This window comes from Tubulanus polymorphus, chromosome 2, assembly GCF_964204645.1.
Source record: "Tubulanus polymorphus chromosome 2, tnTubPoly1.2, whole genome shotgun sequence".
In the NCBI taxonomy this organism is placed as follows: Eukaryota; Metazoa; Nemertea; class Palaeonemertea; order Tubulaniformes; family Tubulanidae; genus Tubulanus; species Tubulanus polymorphus.
This window is the reverse complement of record NC_134026.1, coordinates 23,630,942-23,650,692: the sequence shown is the minus strand read 5'-3', so window position 1 is coordinate 23,650,692 and position 19,751 is coordinate 23,630,942. Positions and strand designations below refer to the sequence as shown.

Genomic DNA, 19,751 nt, shown 5'->3' with positions numbered 1-19,751 from the left:
TTGCAGCTTTTAGGTAGCACAAAATTGCTTAATACGCTAAAGATGAAAATCTGAATGTAGTATCAACTTAATGACACATGTAACATTGTCTATGCAATTTAAACCATGAATATCAGATGAATCTAGAAGATTTCCAAAGCATTTTGAAAGTTCCAATTACCGTACTAATATTATCAAGCAGAAATGTTTGGTAGTAATGTTTGAATGTGACTGCAAATGTCCTAGACAGCCTGATAAGACCTTTTACAGGCCTAGTACTTGTTGGGGCATGTAAGGATCACTACTATAGTCAGTCAAATTCTAAGTCTCAATTTTTTTTAAATCTCGACTGCATTTTTCTCATTGGTGCGATCTCATTTTCTCAAAAAAAGAACTACCCGGTATGTATACCTGATGTAGCACGGCGTTTATTTAGAACCAATACTATTATTAATTTATTCATTCTCATGCAATAATTCATATTTCCTTGGTTCATAGATCTATATGATGCGACTTTGAGGATTTTGCATTCTTTGAACTAACCCTCCCATAGTATCCTACCAGTTAAGTAGATTTAATGTGAAAATCTGATTTAGACCAATTTCATTTCCAGTCAATCTTGGCTTGAATAACGACTTGGAAGCGTAACGAAATCAATCAGGTTTTTACAACTTATGGATGCCCACAATCAAAGATGCGTAATAGTTACTTTGTGTGCAAAATGTCCATTCTGAATTCTCCAAAATATTGTAGTTGTACAAAGCTGTAGTTGTGCATAATAATTATAATAATGATTATGATATTAATAATAGTAATAATAATAAATGATAATAATAATAACATAGTGTTGTGAGCCTAGTTGTTGGTACCTGTGCCAAGCCTGTGAGCTATTCCTGTAGGCCCTATGCCTATGGAGACTGAAATCTTTACAGGGCAAATAAAAGGACTATAATTTGTAAGGAAAGCCAATTGTTTTATTTTGTCTCTGGTTTTTGCCGAGTCACTGCATGCATTAGCTGATGATGACGTCGAATACTGGTTGGAAATGATCCTTAATGCAAACCAAGAGGCAGCCAATTCAATGAAGCAGAAAAGACACACATCTAAATTGACTAAAATATTTATTCAAATGCTCAATTAAATAACAAATACATATATTTCTGCACATAAATGGAATAATAATTTGAAGTAAATGCAGTATATATTACTTCTTGTTTAATTTGGTCCAACGAAGTAAGAATCTTGGATAACATAAGTGCAAAAAACTAGAACAGCTAAACTTTAGTAAATCTACAAAACATTAAAACTATTCAACTTGAAAGCAAAGTCCTATAAAATACACATTCTTAACATACTGAATGAAGCAGGTTTTGTTTGGTGCATTGCACATCCAAAGTTTTTACAAACTCAATCACATATGGAGACATGTTTCCATGAAGTCATAACATTTCTTCATGTAAGTCTCGCGATGCTTTACCAAATGTTGTACATGTTTCGAATCTTCCCAACAGATTGTCATCAACATGATCCCGAGATTCTGACGATGGCGAACGACATTTTCTATTTTCTTATACGAGATCAAAAGATCGGCTTTCGAATAGAGGAACAACTGAGGACACCTCATCGGATCCGACTTCATCGCGCTGTAGTAATTAACGACTCCGCTGAATTGCTGTGGTTTCCTGATCATATGCACAAGTCCCATGAAGCGTTCCCATAAGCGAAATGCGATCAAATACAGAATAGTAGTAAACAAAAGCAGGAAACGTAGAAATTCATTCACTTGAAGCGATGATATTAGAGTTTGTGCAGCTGTGATAACTGTACCCGGTGATGGACAGCTATCGAACATACAACCTTTTATATTCCTTTTGATATCGTTATAATCTTTGTTGACGTGCAGCAGTTCTGATATATTTCGATAAACGTATCCCCCTCCGTTGCTGAACACGTGGAAGAATATCGAGTTGTTCTCTAAACTCAGATCAAATATCAATTCCAGTAACTTTGCGGCGGTTTTCTGTAAGTTCGACTGCTTAAAAAAGAGATCGCCCATCGGTGGTATATAACGAATAGTAATACACCTGTAAAAAAGAAATCAATTTATGATCACTGATTAAGCACTTCATAGACACTAACTAATAATACTGAATAGCATACAAAGATTTACTGACCCTTTTCTCTCATATATCTCGCTGTATTTTGCCAGATACTTGTCTTTGCATCCCATCCAGCCCAACAGGATAACAACTGGTTCTTTATCAAGGTTTGAGGTATCCACAAATAACTTGGCAGATGGATCCGAATCCTGTGTTTCTTCATCATCATCACTCTCCTCCTCATCTATTCCTCCAGTTCCAGTAGTGGAACCAGGAGACGGGAATTTCACGACGAAATCGAGGTCTTCCACATCGTCTAAATCTTCAGCCATGGTCGTCTAGAATAGGAGGGATTGAAATTGAGGGGAAGATGTTAAAATGGTAACTAGGCCGGGTTTAAATTTTCAATACCCAGTGAAGAAATATAGTAATCAATAGTAGTAGTCTAATTAGATTCAATTCTATTAACTGTACACTCAAGAAATGGGGACTTGGCCATATGTGATTGACCAATGCTCATGGCCATGAATCGTTTGCGGTCAGGTTTGTTGTGTTGGTGTACACTTCGGCAATGAATGAAACCAAGGCAAGTGAGAATGCCCAGATGGATTGAATGAAATGAAGTTCACTCCAAGAAGGTAGTGTAAAGTCTACGCGAGAAGTCAATAAAAATTACTAAAATGCGAAGAACGTCAAATTCAATAATATTAATAATCAATAATGATGATGAAGGAAGAGAACGAAGGAAAAAAGATACAATATCAGCACAATAAGGCCTATAATCATGATTGAATTGAGTAAATTGCGAGGTAGGGGGTGCAGATTTTCACCAACAACAACCCACTTATTCTAGTTATATGAAGCCTGAAGAACAGAGCAGGGAGTCCGTTTATTATTATTGGCAACTCTCTACGGCCACCTGGTGGATTAGCTATGAACTAGTGTAACAACAACCTTGAAATTGTTTCTTTTTGTTTACCTAAACTGGTGGCAGCACGGTACGGCGTTTCATACCAACTCGGTAACGTTAGTAGCCTAAAGCCTTCAAATACTTTCCAACGACCCAAAAGCCGTCCGGTCATCTGCCAGAGTTTCTTTAACATTCTAATTCTTCTGTTGAATTCTTCAAAAATACGACCAAATACCTTAATTTCTAATAATAAGTCCACAACCGAGTTTTAGTTTCTTCCGGAAATAAAGTAGCTGTCAAATTTCACTTCCTGGTTTCAGATAAACAACGTTTGGCCCACAAATTTCTTATTCGTGAAGCAATCAATACAACAAAATGGGTTCAGCTAAACAACAATCTGCAATATCGAATCTGCTGAATCTTCTTCAAGAGTGGGATAAAGGCAACAAAGCAGTGCGTAAAAACATTCTACTCGACTTTATATCTCAAAACGTAAACAAAACTGGTCCTGAACTTGAACAGGAATTTGCTGAAGCTGCAAGCTTATTCCTAACTCGTCTAACTGCCTCGTTAAGATTGACGTATCCTTTTTTAAAAGAAGCCTGATACATTTGATATTGTTTGATTTGACATGTATTTAGGCACCTGCTGAATAGGTCTACCAGATGATGTGCGGTACAGGTTTTTCAGGAACAAATGGGGATGCTAGAGATACTTGACTAATATCCCTACTGTTTGAAATTTGCCTCATATGTATTTAGAAACTTACTGCAAGAGAAGAAAGTTTCCTTCACTAAAACTAATAGCTACATGATTGGTACGTGTTTGAATGAACAGTTACAGGCTATCACTATATTCCTGTCTGCATCTAGTGGGTAAGGCGCAATCCGTTGAGTCAATTAGCTTTAACGCCTTCTAACCAACACCTTCTAACCAACACCTTGGCAGAATTTGATCCGTACAATTTTACTTTCTGATATTCTAGGCACAAATTTTTAGCAGAATTCCTTGAAGTTGGAGGAGTCCTTACGGTACTCGAAATCATCGCTCTGAAACAGGTGAAAGAGGATGACAAAGCAGAGGCATTGAGACTGTTACTGAACATTGCTAATGCCGGCAGAAAATATAAGGAATTGATATGTGAAAGCTATGGTAAACTAAGAAACAATCAAGGGCCAGTAGCTCAAAGATTGTTTTGTCAGAGTTTGAATATCTGGTACAATTAAATGGAAGACTATGGTATTGACTGACACCAGATCTTCAGGCTCACTCTCTGAGAATGAACTCGTAATGTTGGTTTCTTAGCGGTGAAATTTCATTTTCAGGTATTCGCGCTGTAGCGGAATGTCTCGCAAAGTCAAAATCAGAAGAAACGCAGGAATGTGCGCGTTTATTGCTGGAAACCTTGGCCAGAGGAAACCCGAAATATGAAACCCAGGCTTATAAAGGACTTATTGCACTGTTACCCTGTAGTTCACCTAAAGCACAGCAAATGGCTGCTCAGACATTACGAATAGTACAGGTAAGCCTACCACTGTACAGAATTGATATTATGATTCAGATTAAAACACTTCTTCATACATTGCAGAAAATTGTTGGTACTGCCAATCCAAGTATTGTTGAGCCAGTGTTGAATTTACTTAAAACTCTTCATTTAGAAGTTCAATATGAAGGTACGTAATACACCTCCATGAACCTATTGAATTATACATATATATGATTTTAAAGATAAATCACTTTTCATGATTTTATCATTTGCAGCGATTGAACTTATTAAAGATTTGATGAATTATGAAGTTCAAACTAATTTATTGAAAGGATTAGTGCAGCTTTTGAGGCCTGCCAGAGAAGATACAAGAGCTCGACCAGAAATCTTGGATGGTAAATATTTGGTAGATGGCAAATAGTAAATATATTGTGATAAAATTCATATGTTTATTTATGATTCATTGTAGATCCAGGAGTCCCTGCACTTAATACTCCCTTGCCAGTGTATGTTCAACAAGCTGCAGCAGCAAAAACAATTGGGTGGGTGCAATGTACATTTTCTAGTTCATTAAAATCAAAAATTGATTTACTCTACTCATTGTAATTGCATATATTCATCACTTTCAGAATCTTGGCACGTGATATGACAGAAATTGCTGAGAAGTTGATTCAGGTGACCAATTTTAATATGTCGTCATTGATTATTAAATGGTCCATGAAATATTTTACATTTTAGATCTATTTTACATATCTTTCATTTGAACTTCATTTTCAGTTACGGTCTGTTCATAACATACTCTACTGTATGGGAAATCAAGATAATGCTGATAGCCAACGCCAGGCTAGCATATCACAAGAGGTAGGCTGTCCCGAGCCAAACGGAAGTTTACATTGATATAAAAGAGCACTCATGCAATGTTTTTTTTTTTGAAAGAGAAGTGAATTATACCAGCTGAGTGATAAAGAATGTTATCATAACCAATGCAATTACATTTATATGTTGACGGTTTCAAAAATGATAAATCATGATTTTATCGTTTTTGCCATTTGTCATATCCAGCCCCTCTACATCATGCATACATACATGCTGTATAGATTTTTTCATTGGACGCTTCTTTATCTCATCATTCTAGTATTTATGCCGCACTTTCCCGATTGTTGATGATCATGTCCGTGATGCTATGGGAGAAGCCCTCTATGATATATTCATGGTTTGTATTCACCAATCCTTAGCTCAAATTTCATCGCATCAATATCAAAATGTTTTCATTTGATTTCATCATATGTTCAGGCAAATCCAGAAAGTCTTTATGTGAATATGAATGCAATTCAAGCCGATGTATTGCGATCGAATAAAGTCAATATTCCAGGAAGTAAGTGAAATAATTTCATAAACTAAATGAATTACTATTTTCTTTAGACTATTTTTTTCAGTTTTCCATACTTGAATTCATTTTCTTCATCTATACGTTCTAGGTATAAAAGGATATTTGAAAATCTAGCTTTTCCAATTTATGTTAGAATGCTAGAATAGTTTTAGAAATATGTCTGGTAAGAATAGTGCGTTTTTCTGTGCCTCACCTGCACTGGTCAATGGATTTTTTATTTTGAAACTTTTATCTAATTAACTGTGTTGGACCGGTTTGTCATTAAAACTTTCATTTTAACAACCTTTATCTGTGATATTTTTGCACCTTACTCTGAGAATGCACTTGTAACGTAAGTGTAATTTTAATACTCTGATAAAAATGAAATTAATGGAACTATTACATTGAAAATTGTTTCTTTTGTATTGTATCATTTCAGCTGAAGAATTACCTGAATAAATTCGTACCATTGGGCATGTACATTGGAACTCGAAATCCGTCCTTTGTTTTCTGTGATATATGTGTGACATTGTTTATTCATATTGTACTTCGTAAGAATAAATTTTTTAAAGAAGATTACAACAGTACGTCCTTTTCATATCGCTGTCATGAGGTTGGAGGATATAGATAACTCTTCATCGAAGATAACTGTACATATTGAATAAAGAGACTCACAAGAAGCAACTTTGGATTCAAAGAAGGACCGCCAGCTCGCTCTTAAGATCAAAAACGAGAATTGAAATATTCAATTGCAATTAAACCTCATTCTCTGTCATACCGAGTGAGCATAATTCTCGTAGGTCATACCATATCATAAAATGAAAATCAGTAACTTTTTTGTATTTGGTGGCAAAAATGAAAAAAATAACACTTCGACTACGATTATTTATTCTCTTTTGGCATTTCAAACGTCTTACTGCATGTTAAGGAGACCTGACCCCAATAGATCTTTCAAGCCCTCAACAAATTCTTTATCCGCCGCTGATTCTTTAACTGCAAAAATTCAAGAAATCAATTCTTAAACTTCAAAAATACAACCCTCAATTTAAATGACCCATCTCATCGCCAAAAATGATACTTACTGATACAGTTTCCACCAATATTTAGGTATCCATCGCAACAGATTACATCTTTGTCATCACATGATTGCTCATCTGGTATATCATAATATTCAACGCTGTATTCTAAAGCTTGTCTGTGGAAGATATATCGAAAAAGATAGATGAAGAATGTTTAAAAAGTCATGACACGTTAAACGTTTAGATATTGTATCTTGAAAATTATATCAACCTGTATCTCAAATCGTAAAGTGAACATCTACCCATTCCCAAGCCCTTGCAGTTGGTGTAGCCGATTTTGATTTTATCAGTGATGGTGACCGGAGTTGATTTCACTCTCGTTTTTTGTAGAAGTTTTGTCGGTTTTCCATTCTTGCAACACCAGTGACTAAGGAAATGTTTTCACACCAAAACAACGAAAATTAATAGAATGACAATAATTGCAAAAATCAGGCCCGAAGCGTGGGGATTCGGAAGAATCTCCCGCCAAACAGTTCTGCTCGTATTTTATTTTAGAAAATCACTAAGCTGAAACTTGGAACTATTACAAAATAATACATGTATATCAAATGTTCTTTTATTCAGACCTTTATTTGTTATACCAGGGAAGTGTGATGAGATTCCACACTTCCCTGGTTATACCAACGGATATCGCTCGGAGTCCATATCTGAGCATAGATTTTTTTAAATGTTATGGGGATGACCCCTGTTCTAAACCAATTAAAAACGAACCCACCCACATATTTCTCACGCTACGGGCTTGAAAATGTCGAAATGGGCCATCAGCTAAATAATCGATTTTAAATTCTAAATCCATGTAGCCCTATTCATTTAAATCAGTTGATGAACGGTGTACAACCCTACCGAATTATCATTAGAATGTCCAATGATGAAAATTAACTTACGAAGTCACTCCAAGACGTCTCTGGCGGGATATTTCACTCCTGACGTATCGGTTAAACATATTTGGTTGCGCATTTGCCAGTTTTTGGCGTTCGGTTTCACTGAACTCATAACCATAGGCAACCGTGGCCAAAACCAGTAAAGCAATGCAGGACAAGTACATGATGGAAATATTGGTGACCCACGGGTACCAGGGAATTGTTTCTAACAAATGATTGAATTTATGCAAATATATTAAATATATCAATGACTACCGGATTTGGATAATATATTGTTTGAATAAGATTGACTTGTTTGCAGTTTTTTATGATAAGAGAGCTTTTGCGGAAACACGCGCCGCCCCCATTAATCAGACACTATTTGAAATCGGAAATTACCAATATTCTCATTTTATCTTATCGTAATTGATGATATATATGGACAAATACTGTACATGTTTAAGCATTTCTGAATTTGGATTTACAGTCGACACAACAGAAAATAAACCGACTTATTTTTCAGAATTGAGAAGCACATATTTTGACGATTTAATCAAAATATCAATTCCGAAGTAATTGAAGCATAATTTCCGCGTCAAGATTTAGCTTCTTAATAACAGCAAGCATGATATTCGAACTCTTATGTCACTTCAAATGTTAGGGGCGGAACAGGCCGGGTCCAGAGGAAAAGAAAATGCATTTCTCAGATAAATCAGCAATGTCTGCTACAATTTGGTGGAAATACTTTTTAAGAAACAAATCCGAAAATAATGCAATTTTTCAAAGGATGAGCATCAAATTTGCTACGATCTTTGAATCGACGACTAGGGCAACCTCAAATGCAGGGGTCCGGACCTCGAGGGCCACCCCCCCCCCCCTATCCGCCCTGAATATGCGCCACTTTCAGAGCAATGTCGTTTGCTACAATTTGGTGGAAATACTTTTTAAGAAACAAATCCGAAAATAATGCAATTTTTCAAAGGATGAGCATCAAATTTGCTACGATCTTTGAATCGACGACTAGGGCAACCTCAAAGGCAGGGGTCCGGACCTCGAGGGCCACCCCCCCCCCTATCCGCCCTGAATATGCGCCACTTTCAGAGGACGAGCTTGCCACTGGATGCGGGGCCTCCGTATAGTATCATATTCTGTCGTTGGGATACGACCACCAAAAATCAATCCAGTGGATAACCCTGGTTCAAAACATCTAGACTGGCCATATGTCTCTTCATTTTCGATATAGATCCAATAGCGATGATCACTACAAACTCATAATGAAAATAGAATGTGCACAGTTTGTGAGTAAAAAGTATTTATCATACATTGATATGCTATGGACTAATCAAAATTACATAATTTCAAAACCCTTTGAAGACTATCACAATACATGTTTCAAGCCATCAACGAATTAACATATACCCACCACTATTCTTGACCGAAGTAGACACGTGTGTAAATATGAATTTTTGCTTTGACCCAAGGTGTTGGTTCCTAACAATTCAAGCGATTTCTGACGAAAGGCCGGGACGATAGTGTCCATCAAAGGCTCAGCGATGGGGGAGGCTGTCAAGTAACAGTAAGCATGCCGCTGAGATAAACTATCGGTTCTTCATCAAGCCAGAAGTGTCATCGCCCTGGGGACTCAAACCGCTTCTTCGAAGGGGGACGGGATTCTGTCCATATCTCCCTTCGATGAGATTTATGCCGCCCAGTCAACGGAAATATACCCCCCAAAAAACGTACAACAAACATGTTAGGAAAGAACTGGTATTGTTTATTCGACATGTCTCCACTTTATGCAAAACAATTAAAACCTGTCTGTCCAAGATGTTAGAATTGCGATAGCATTCAATTGAATATTTGGATTCAATGGTGAACGGAATATTCATTCGCGGCTGTGCTTCAGTTCGAATTTACAAGATAGAAAAAAAACTACAGAATTAAGATTTTATTTTCTAATTCTTGAAGTGATTACCTGACCGGATTAGTGAACTAAAAGAAAAATGCGTAAAGTTAAACGAGGCTAAAAGTAAGTATATCTTCTCCAAGACTACCCTTCGAAAATACAACCAATCGAGTTAAAGCTGAAAAAAACTTGATTATGAAGAAATTGCGTGATTTGTAAATATATCAAATCGTGAAACTAAACCACGGACAGGTAACTGACTGGACAGGGCGCAGTTTCTGATATTTTGTGGGATTCGACCTCATTATCTAACGTATGAATGACATCATAGTGGATTCCGAGCTATGTGAAATATCCGAGATCATCTACTAATTACTTCCGGGTTTCAGAAACTACATGAATAACAAGTTGCTAACAGGATTATGGACGACAGTTGCTCATTAGGGGACTGACCATTATATAACCAAGATGGGTTAGATAAGTAGGGTAGTATGTCTGTATATATCTGTTTTTCCGGATGATAGGGGTAACCCGTTGATCATCTGGGAGCCTGGATTAATTGGACATTCAATTCAATCAAGATGAATTCGTAGTATATAGTATTCAATCAATCAATCCAAACGAGAAGTCAACCATATCATTATTCTCAATCTCTGCTTCTACTTCTACGGTTAGTTGGTTAGATAGATAACAGCAAGATGGATAATACCAACAGTTCAACACATTCTTCACTGTCTACGACTGACACGTTCACTACCACATCGTCATCGTCTCCAACTACATCCTCCTCTTTCACTATTGATGATATTACGACAACCATTTTCAACGTCGGAACTACAGCGAATGTCAACAGTTCGAATGTCGAAATTACGCATCACAATGCTAGCATCAGCGGAAATATCACGTTGAAAAACTTCTCCATAAATGCTGGTGGCGGTGATAAAGTTTTCCCGAACGATATTTACGATAACACAACGTCGCCATTTAAAGAGACATCCGTCGGATTATTAGCGACGAGAGCTTCGTTTTTGGTGATATTTATTTTCCTCGGATTCTCCGGTAACTTTATTCTTGTCGCGACAGTTACGCACAGTCGCCGATTGCAGTCGTCTATTTTGAATATGCTGATCGTTAGTTTAGCGATAGTGAATCTAGTTGATACGGTCGTTAACTTGCCGATTGTTCTCGGGTGTACAATCACTCAAAATTGGGAATATGGAACGTTCGCCTGTCAGTTTAATTCTTTCATGATCAATACGATGAATATGCTGACGTTGTTTTGCATTTTAAATCTGACTCTCGACCGTCTTATAGCTGTACAAGAATTGTCAAAATACAAGAAAAGGATGACACGATGCCGTGCTATTCTGCTAATATTTCTTGCGTGGGCTATTTCGCTTATTATCTCAATTCCCATCATTGCGGGTGCCATTCCATCGAAAGCATTTCACTATAGATATTTATGTTCGGTTGCTGAAAAAGCCTCTCTCGTGTACATAATAGCTCATACGACCCTGGGTGTCGTGGCACCGATATTGTTCATAATAGGATTACTGATAAAAATCATTTACATAACGCGACAAAAACGGCATTTGGGTGATATTCAAGCTCAGCATTCGTATAGCAATAACTGGAGCGATGACCCGGATATGTGGGAAAACGAAGTCAGCGCAGCTAGATTTGTGGGCGTTCTATTTTTGTTTTGGATTCTACTCGAAGGACCTTACGTGACTTTGAATTATATCGAACAATACAGAAATTCTGCTGAAATTAATATGCCCGGCTATGTGCTGTTTACTTACAGAGGTGAGATTGATTTGGCTTTCACCTGGATGCGACTCAGTTTCTCAGTTGTATTGCCTTTCTTGGCATTCATCGCTCGAAAAGAACTGAAAATCAAAATCAAAGATCTCGTTTTGTGCCGAAAAAGTAACCTCATCATTGACGCCTCACCGCAGAGAATGTGTACGCAAAAGACTTTTGAAAAGTCTTCGGATGGTGGCAGCTTGAATGTTTCGCAATCTACTAGTTTTAAGGTTCCAGTACTGTTTGCTACTGCTGATGGATTACACCTACAAACTTACACCGAAGATGAGATCACGGATTCTGATTCAGAGTCATCTCACAATGTAGACCTAAACAGTCCTGAGATTTTAAACGATACGAGAAACTTTCGATCTCGAAAATGTGATGTGAATGCGTCGCAGGATAATTTAAATGATGATACAAGCGATTACGATTCTGAACCGGAATTTGTGTTACAAACTTCAATGCCTGTATCCGTGAAACAGCTCAATAAACTCAGCGACAAAGTCATCAGTGAAGTCATCAATGACTTGGAGAAATCCTCCAAAACTTTGCCTGAGAATGACTCTAATCCCAGATTAAGCAATCTCAATTATGAAATTGACACAGATATCAATGGTCAAGATTCGTTATTCCGGGTCTCGGAAAAAGGAGACTCAGGTATTGACTCAGTACCGCATACGCATGAGAAAAAGAAAAAGCGCAAGAAGAAAAAGTCTGCTGATATTGAAGTTACAAAAATTGAAGAGTTTAAACCAGATAGAAATGATGGAAAAACTAAAAAGAAGGACAGCTGGGTTTACCAAAATGGCTTTGTTGAAGAGCATGTTAACAGCAATTGTGGTGTACACAAATCTGTTCCAAATTCGGTCGAGGTTTCAATTCCTGAAAGCAGTGTTGTCGCGAAAAAAAAGAAAAGGAAGTCGAGTAAAGATAAAAAAGATAATCAACGTAAACGAAACGAAATTCCTAATCTCAGTCACGAAACATTGGAAAATAGTACTTGTCCTTCTAGTCATATTGATGGTATTGTATTGCGACCACCGCCTAGATTAAAGCCTCTAAAACATAAAACATCCACGTGCAATTCCGAAGAGTATCTCCATGAACATAATAACAAATCTGTGATAACGAATTCAAAAAGCGAACATTCAAACGCTACATTGAAGGAAATGTTTTGCTCTGTAGACAATTCCACAAACCCGCATCAATCGTTCAACAGCGACATGCGTAAAAATAGTGACGAATCGCAAAAATCTCTCTTACATCATAGAACTAAATCGTCGAACGATGGCCATGTTAAAGAAAAGCCGCGAAAATCATCGCGTCACAGAAAAGTGGACAGTGTTGACCTGCATTTATGCTCTAGTAATGAATCTACAACTGTGATTAAACTCGAAACTGATATATTTCCATCCAAAAACTATTCATCATCATCAGAGAAAGAGAATAAGTCCAGAGTGAATACTGCTGATTATAATTCAGTCCATAAAAGTGATTATTCGCAGAAAGTGAATGGTGATATTGAATTCGACCAAGTAGTGCAGAATAAACCAAGGAAGAAGAGTAAACATATGAATGGCGTAAATCTGAAGGCCAGCGCAGCTTTGAATCACAACTGATCTGCTGAAAATCAATTCAATTGTAAGTATCTTATTCTTTCAGATTTCAGATACATAGACTGAGTCAAATAGCTGCAGCCATAATGAGTTATGTGTATGAAGTTTCCTCGAAATTACTTTTAGCATTGCTAGTTTCTAAATTCTCGGTATTGCATAGATGTCAACAGTATACCCCCTACCGCTGCTGTTTCCTGATTTCATGGAGTGTAAATCATAAACATCCTGGAATTGTTTTGGGATATTCCATCCACAGTTAGTTGCAAATGCCAAATCGATTTGAATTTTATTCTAGAATTGAAATTTCTTCTGCTTAGGAATTGATTAGATCTCATTATTTCAGCTTTGATTGATGTGTACGACTAGAGTCCACTGGACATGTGAATGTACATACATGTATTAATAAATGTATTACCGGTAGTGCTTTCGTGCTGTGCCTGTGCGTGTTTTTGTGTGTAATCAGGGAGGGGTCCAATTAATGAAATGCAGTCCATGATCTGATTAACTACACCTTGTAGATAATATTCATTAGATGCTCTGTGGACCCTCATAATCATGAATTTGAAAGTGAAATCAGCTCTACTGGTTGATCCTTTCATTGGCCAGATACGTTCACCTTGTTGAGATTCCTCTTATTTTTCATTTTAGGGTTCAACCTGATTATTCTAAGAAAAACTTTTATACTAAGTAATGGGTGGATGATAAAAGAAACTAATGGGTCTATATCCTGACTCCTCTATAGGTTTATATGTTCCCAAGGGATTTAAGTATGTCAAACTAGTATTTTACAGTTTGTATTTTCTTTCTTTTCTAGGATTCACAACCAAAGAATGCAGCATAATTCTCAACGTCGGTTACTTAAAGCAATTCATTTTTAAGTGGTCAGCTTTTAGGAGTCTTTTGAATGTGTTCAGTACATGCAGGGTTATTTGTCCTCAATGTATCAGAACTTGACAATTTTTAGAAGAACATAATGTACAGAAGTTAGATTCGTTTATAAATCCCTGTTACACTTACAGTGTATATACTCTTAGATTTACTGGTAATGAATTTTCCGCACACGATTTGCGGTATAATTGCACTGTGAATAGTGTGTTTTATTAATGTGAAATAGCCGGTTATTGTTTTGTCCATGATTCTTCAATTGACAACTCATACCTGTACAGTTTATTTGCTATTGACTATGTCATGCATACAGAAATGTAGGGATTACTATTTTTGGTTTGACATATCTTTGAACTCTTTTATGGAAGATTTTCTTGGGAAATAGGCTATATTATCAGTTTCTGGCATTCTTTCGTTACTTGAATAATATCCATCAAATTATGACTTAGGCCTGTTGTAAATTCGGTCGTATTTGTTGAACCAGGGTGTAATATTAACATTGAATTCAAATCAGAAAAAAATATAATCTGTGTTCAAAAAGCATTATACTTGGTCATTAGAATAAGTCTTATGAATGTAAACCATGTCTCAGTTTTGCAACAGTTAAATTATTTTGTTTTTTTTTTTTCATATATGCGTCTGTAAGAACTGGTTTTCTGCAGTCAAGGTTACTTACTCTATATGAACCAAGTGTACCACATACAATAACTCAATGCTGGAGCTGATTGAAGGTTTTCTTTAGAAAGTTCCATGTTGAACCCTGGGAAAATTAGCACGATTCATTATTAATGCAATTATTCCATATTTTTATCGATTATTTTCATGGTGTATTCATTCTGGCATTTTGTCAACGATGCACAAAATGTTTTTCTTTCTGTCATCCAGATCGAAGAATGATGCATTAGTTCACCAAACATGCTTTTATTGCTTTTATTCTGAATTTTGAGGGTATGAATAGTAAACCGGTTAACCAAATTTCTGTGCACAGTGGGTGTTGTTCTAACATGTAGATATGTATATAATAAAATGCATACAAGCATATTTTATAACGCTTTGCTTTGTTGATAAAAAGCAAGGCATTTCATGTTCTGTTAATATCCATACTCGTGTTATATACCGGTATCTATGGCCTTAGTCATGGCCTTTTGTTTGCATGCAATACAGTGGAGTAAGGCCAGTGAACTCATAGATTTTACTATTCAATTAGAATGGAAATAGATAGTTAATATTGCTTGTATGAGCCCGTTGTGTCTAAGGGTTAGATTCTTTGCCAATTTTGAAAACTCATTGACTAAAACTTACTGAATATGGTTTAATAGTTTATCAGCTATTTGAATCTAATTCAAGAAGTTGTATAATATGTACTCGTTTAACCTGCTGACTTGAATAACTTGAAAAGTGTGGCAAAGATTTTTTCATGAAAGCTTTAGTTTGTCATCAAAAAGAGCTCTATAACTATTTGGAACATATATTTCTTTAGGACAATATATTCTGAGGTGAAATTTGTGGAATTGAAGCAAATTTTTTTGTCTTTCAGTTTACTCTGTTCGTTTTAATTCCATAATGTTGAGACATGATCCATAGATTAACTCTCATATGTAAATGAGAATTAAGTGATATTTTCAAGCTTTTTTTAGTATAACCTATTGATGAAATTCATCCGTCCATAGATTTTAGTATTAGTCACCCCCATGATATCAATAACAATTTGCGCATAATATCATTGCAATCAATCACACATTTCATATATTACCTGTAGTGTTTTAATCTTGATGTCATCTTGCCGTCCATTTAATTTGTATCTTCTGCATGTTATTAATACATATGTAAATGTATATATTGTTCTATTTATGAAGATTGTTTTCACAAAACTTTACGAATTATGTTCATGATTTTTGAAATGTTTTCAAGACAATAAAATGTACGGGATATGAAAATGCACTGCTACTTAAGAAGTTTTTCTTCTTATTCACAGGAGTTCCATACTGTTCATTAACTTCAGATGTGGAAGAAGTCACAAAGTATACCTGGTAGCAGGGCCCGATCTAAAGTATATAAGTCATTTGCCTGCGGGGCAAGCATACCCGAAACTTCACTTGCCCCCTCAAAAATCTACTTGCCCTACATAGGCAGTCTGACTGGGGGCACAATCATATCCATTGTTTTGATTGGGAAAATAGCTTCGAGACATAAAAATGCACTAGCCCGGTGGATAAGTGATAAGCTACTTGCCCCAAGGGATCATTCATTTATTACGTACGTATAAAATTTGAATTTTTCAACCCCCCTCCCCCCTCTGTACGCAAAATTTGCCATTTTTTCATTGACATTGAGCATTACAGTACGCAATTGCACTGACCCCTCCCCCCTCCCCTAATGCGTACGTAATAAATGAATGACCCCTAATAAGAATATCCTCGTCCCAGGCAATTGGACATGTTTAGATCCGACCATGTGCTAGTAAGGCCGGGACTGCAAGAGCCCTTTTTCGTCTTGCAGTTTCAGCTGCCTGGTTGCACCCATGCCTTTTCCTATTTTGATGGAGGACCTAGCTCCAGACATTTTTGATTGAAAACAAACTTCATGTAAAAGTGGTTCCTGATTATGGATTGATAACTGCAAATATCTTCAACTACCATAACCTGTGTTCCATAGATATTAGAGTCTGGACACAAATTATATCTTGTTGAACCTCAAAACATAGTTTTATATAGAGTGGAAAATAGAAACAATGAAAAGAAAAGAATCATGATTTCATGAATAATCTATTTATTAACATTGTCCATAAGCGCAGCATACTGGCATTCAATCTACACTTTAAACACATTGATTGAAGGACCTTTAAAGTTCATTTGGATTTTGATCTCAATAAAAGTCCACATTTCGTTGAGCCGCATTTAGACTAGAACGACAGCACATAATAGGAAAATCACAAATATACTGTTAAAAGTATTTTCTAAGCACTGGGAGTCTGCAATAGGGAAGTTATTGTTTCTCAAAAAATTCTTTTGCCCTTGATGTGTCTGGTTTAATTGTCTGACTGCCTGGCTGCCAATTTGCTGGACAAACTGAAAAAAATGAAAACGCCATAATAAATCGGGATGCAATGAGTAAAGCATTGTACTTGCACTGAAAACCAGTAACATAAAGGCATTTTTGTACCTTCTCCATGTTCATCGTGGAACTGGAAAGCTTTTACAAGACGCAGAACTTCTTGTACATTTCGACCAACGCCAGTATCATTAATAGATGAATGCCGCACAATACCTTTGGAGTCAATGATAAATAATCCTCTGAAAATGAAAATAAGCAGATTTTAATTTTTACTGATGAAGATAGTAATTTGACATGTAGAGTAAACCTCACCTTACTCAGACACGGTCAACTCTGACAGAAATAAAATCATTTTCCTAACATTTTTTTCCTATTCTTAACTTGGACTATGCATCCCCGTCTCACTTTGTCAGAGTAAAGCAGGGTTTACTCTACTTTGCATTTAAACATAATAATAAGTACTTACCTAAGAGCAATATCTCCCTTGTCACTGAGGACACCATAGTCAGTTGCAATTTGTCTGGTCAAGTCAGACAAAATGGGATAGCTCACTCCGCCAAGACCACCCTCCTATTAATGGTAAAAAATAATCAACTTTAAATAAAATCTTGAGATCCATTTCATAATCCACTTTATGCAAGAAATATCCATTAGCAAAAAAAGTCACTATATTTAATTTCCAATCGGATAACAATTTGCTGGGGAAGTTGTCAACTGGTGAACAGGCTCTTGTTACCTTTCGTGGCATTTTATTCCAGTTTAAATGAGAGAAGTGCGAATCAACGGAACAGGCTACTACATTACAATTAATAGCCTTGAATTCAGAAAGGTGATCTTCAAAGGCAACCAATTCAGTAGGACAGACGAAAGTGCTAAAATTAGAAAGTCAACCAGTAAGGCCAGGTCTTATAATATCTTTGTTAATTGCAAACTAACATAATACTTACAAATCTAATGGGTAGAAAAACAGTACATTATATTTATTATCAAACATGCTCTGGTTGACGGTCTTAAATTTATCCCCAATCAGACAATTGGTCTCAAATGCTGGCGCTTTCTTGCTTATCAAATGGGATTTATGTACTGCAGCTGAAAATGAATAAAGGCAAGTTACTTTCATTTCAAAAGTCGAGGCAATAATGAATAACCCCCGATGGTGATAATAAATTTTTTTGGCATTAATAGGGATTAACGTCATAGGCCTATCAGAAATCTTAATTTACTTATAGAAATTTTAATTTCCGAAGTTGAACTTACATAGACTCAACAAACGTTTTGCATTATTCAGGGCGAGTGGTTGAAGACGGTGACCCGCCGATAAAACCTAGAAAAAAATATCATCAATAACTATAAATTTTCCCGAATTTTGACGTTTTCGGTCATGAAATAGTACAACTGCGAAATGTATTTATTGTTTGTCTTAACGATTTAAAGTTCTAACTCACCCCAAAACGACAAATGTTCTGAATAATAGAAGCCATGGTAATTAACGTCAATCTAGACCAGTGACACGCCTGTTTTAATGATAAGCAGAAGTTAGAGTGGACAATTTGAGTTGACTTCCAGAGGACGCAGATTGAGCGGGACGGCACTAAGTACGTCGTGTCGAGCACTGACCACTCGCACACCGCGGTCTGTATCCGAATGGTTTAGTAGAACCAGGAAGTAAAAAACATGAAAAACATGGATTGATGTCTGTCTGCAGAGTTTCCAGAACCTGTCATGTCAGGTCTTAAGACCTGACATGACAGGTCTAACCTGTCATGTCAGGTCCCGAGAAAACCCAAACTCATGACAATATTTGACGAAACGGCGAAATATCTAGACATGTGCTAGACGAATGGAAGAACATTTTGAGTTGAATGAATATTCTGACCCGTCGTTAATATCGAAAATGATTCAACAATAACGATAAGGAAATTGTTCTGACAAATAATTCATTTGAAAGGTTGATTTATAAGAAGAAAATATTTATGTGTAAACTATGACTTATTTCTGTATTAAAGGGAAAAAAATAAGTTTATAAGTTTTAATTTAGTAGATGAATTTATTAATGTAGAAGTAAGAGCACATTATAAGTCTAAGAGAAAATTTTCGCTAGATGAATCGAGGTCTTGATATTTCGTTTCCGCAATAAGACACTGAAAATTATCTGCTCACTATCACAGTTCGGCAACACTCCTCACTGTCATCAGTCATGAAGTCTCACTATTTATATTCATTGTCTTTATGATGTACATGTAAAAGAGCCGAATGCAATATAGAAACTGATTTTATTGAGACTGATTTTAAATCTACTCATCAATTTAAAGCATGAAGTTTTTTTTCAATTTATACCAGTTTTAATGCAGACCTGTCACCTCAGGTCCCGAGAAGCTCTGCAAAATGGCGCGAGCTGCCGTGTGAGGTCTCACTTCATAATTATTGTTTTATAGCAACTTAAGATTAACTCTATCAATGGTTAGCAATTTATATTATACTTATTACTATATAAAGGTTATAAAAAGTAAAGTTTTTTCCATTTCATCAGTTTTAGTGCAGACTTGTCACCACAGGTCCCGAGAAGCTCTGCAAAATGGCGCGAGCTGCCGTGTGAGGTCTCGCTTCAAAATCATTGTTTTATAGTAACTTAAGATTACCTATATCCATGGTTAGCAATTTATATTATATTCATTGCTATAAAGAGAACATGAAAATTA

General features: G+C 36.2%; 5 protein-coding genes across 6 annotated transcripts; 2 read left to right on the top strand and 3 right to left on the bottom strand.

Moving 5' to 3' along the window:
• Positions 1-1,127: 1,127 nt before the first annotated feature.
• On the bottom strand, positions 1,128-3,026 carry LOC141899800 (transmembrane protein 53-like). 2 transcript variants are annotated; one of them, XM_074786331.1, is made up of 3 exons: positions 2,923-3,026; positions 2,154-2,416; positions 1,129-2,063 (listed from the first exon to the last, which is right to left on the bottom strand). In XM_074786331.1, exons 2-3 carry the CDS (start codon positions 2,408-2,410, stop codon positions 1,391-1,393), a joined length of 930 nt encoding a protein of 309 aa, XP_074642432.1. In that variant the 5' UTR covers positions 2,411-2,416; positions 2,923-3,026; the 3' UTR covers positions 1,129-1,390. The 2 variants fall into 2 exon arrangements, with proteins under 2 accessions (XP_074642433.1, XP_074642432.1); XM_074786332.1 differs by having other exon boundaries at positions 1,128-2,063; positions 2,154-3,014.
• Positions 3,027-3,283: 257 nt separating this feature from the next.
• LOC141899732 (armadillo-like helical domain containing protein 1) lies at positions 3,284-6,400 on the top strand. Its single transcript, XM_074786207.1, has 12 exons — positions 3,284-3,569; positions 3,795-3,863; positions 3,974-4,140; positions 4,314-4,510; positions 4,577-4,661; positions 4,750-4,869; positions 4,944-5,016; positions 5,104-5,149; positions 5,252-5,335; positions 5,610-5,687; positions 5,768-5,849; positions 6,283-6,400. Exons 1-12 carry the CDS (start codon positions 3,364-3,366, stop codon positions 6,300-6,302), a joined length of 1,227 nt encoding a protein of 408 aa, XP_074642308.1. The 5' UTR covers positions 3,284-3,363; the 3' UTR covers positions 6,303-6,400.
• Positions 6,401-6,714: 314 nt separating this feature from the next.
• Positions 6,715-8,022, bottom strand: LOC141899835 (uncharacterized). Its single transcript, XM_074786396.1, has 4 exons — positions 7,807-8,022; positions 7,134-7,289; positions 6,926-7,038; positions 6,715-6,836 (listed from the first exon to the last, which is right to left on the bottom strand). Exons 1-4 carry the CDS (start codon positions 7,965-7,967, stop codon positions 6,757-6,759), a joined length of 510 nt encoding a protein of 169 aa, XP_074642497.1. The 5' UTR covers positions 7,968-8,022; the 3' UTR covers positions 6,715-6,756.
• A 2,049-nt stretch (positions 8,023-10,071) lies between these two features.
• Positions 10,072-15,871, top strand: LOC141900439 (uncharacterized). Its single transcript, XM_074787348.1, has 2 exons — positions 10,072-13,138; positions 13,928-15,871. The coding sequence occupies exon 1, from the start codon at positions 10,387-10,389 to the stop codon at positions 13,114-13,116; it is 2,730 nt and encodes a 909-aa protein (XP_074643449.1). The 5' UTR covers positions 10,072-10,386; the 3' UTR covers positions 13,117-13,138; positions 13,928-15,871.
• Positions 15,872-16,758: 887 nt separating this feature from the next.
• LOC141898455 (peroxiredoxin-2-like) lies at positions 16,759-18,653 on the bottom strand. Its single transcript, XM_074784343.1, has 7 exons — positions 18,498-18,653; positions 18,310-18,376; positions 18,000-18,141; positions 17,789-17,924; positions 17,519-17,622; positions 17,161-17,291; positions 16,759-17,066 (listed from the first exon to the last, which is right to left on the bottom strand). The coding sequence occupies exons 1-7, from the start codon at positions 18,531-18,533 to the stop codon at positions 16,984-16,986; spliced, it is 699 nt and encodes a 232-aa protein (XP_074640444.1). The 5' UTR covers positions 18,534-18,653; the 3' UTR covers positions 16,759-16,983.
• Between the last annotated feature and the right edge of the window lie 1,098 nt (positions 18,654-19,751).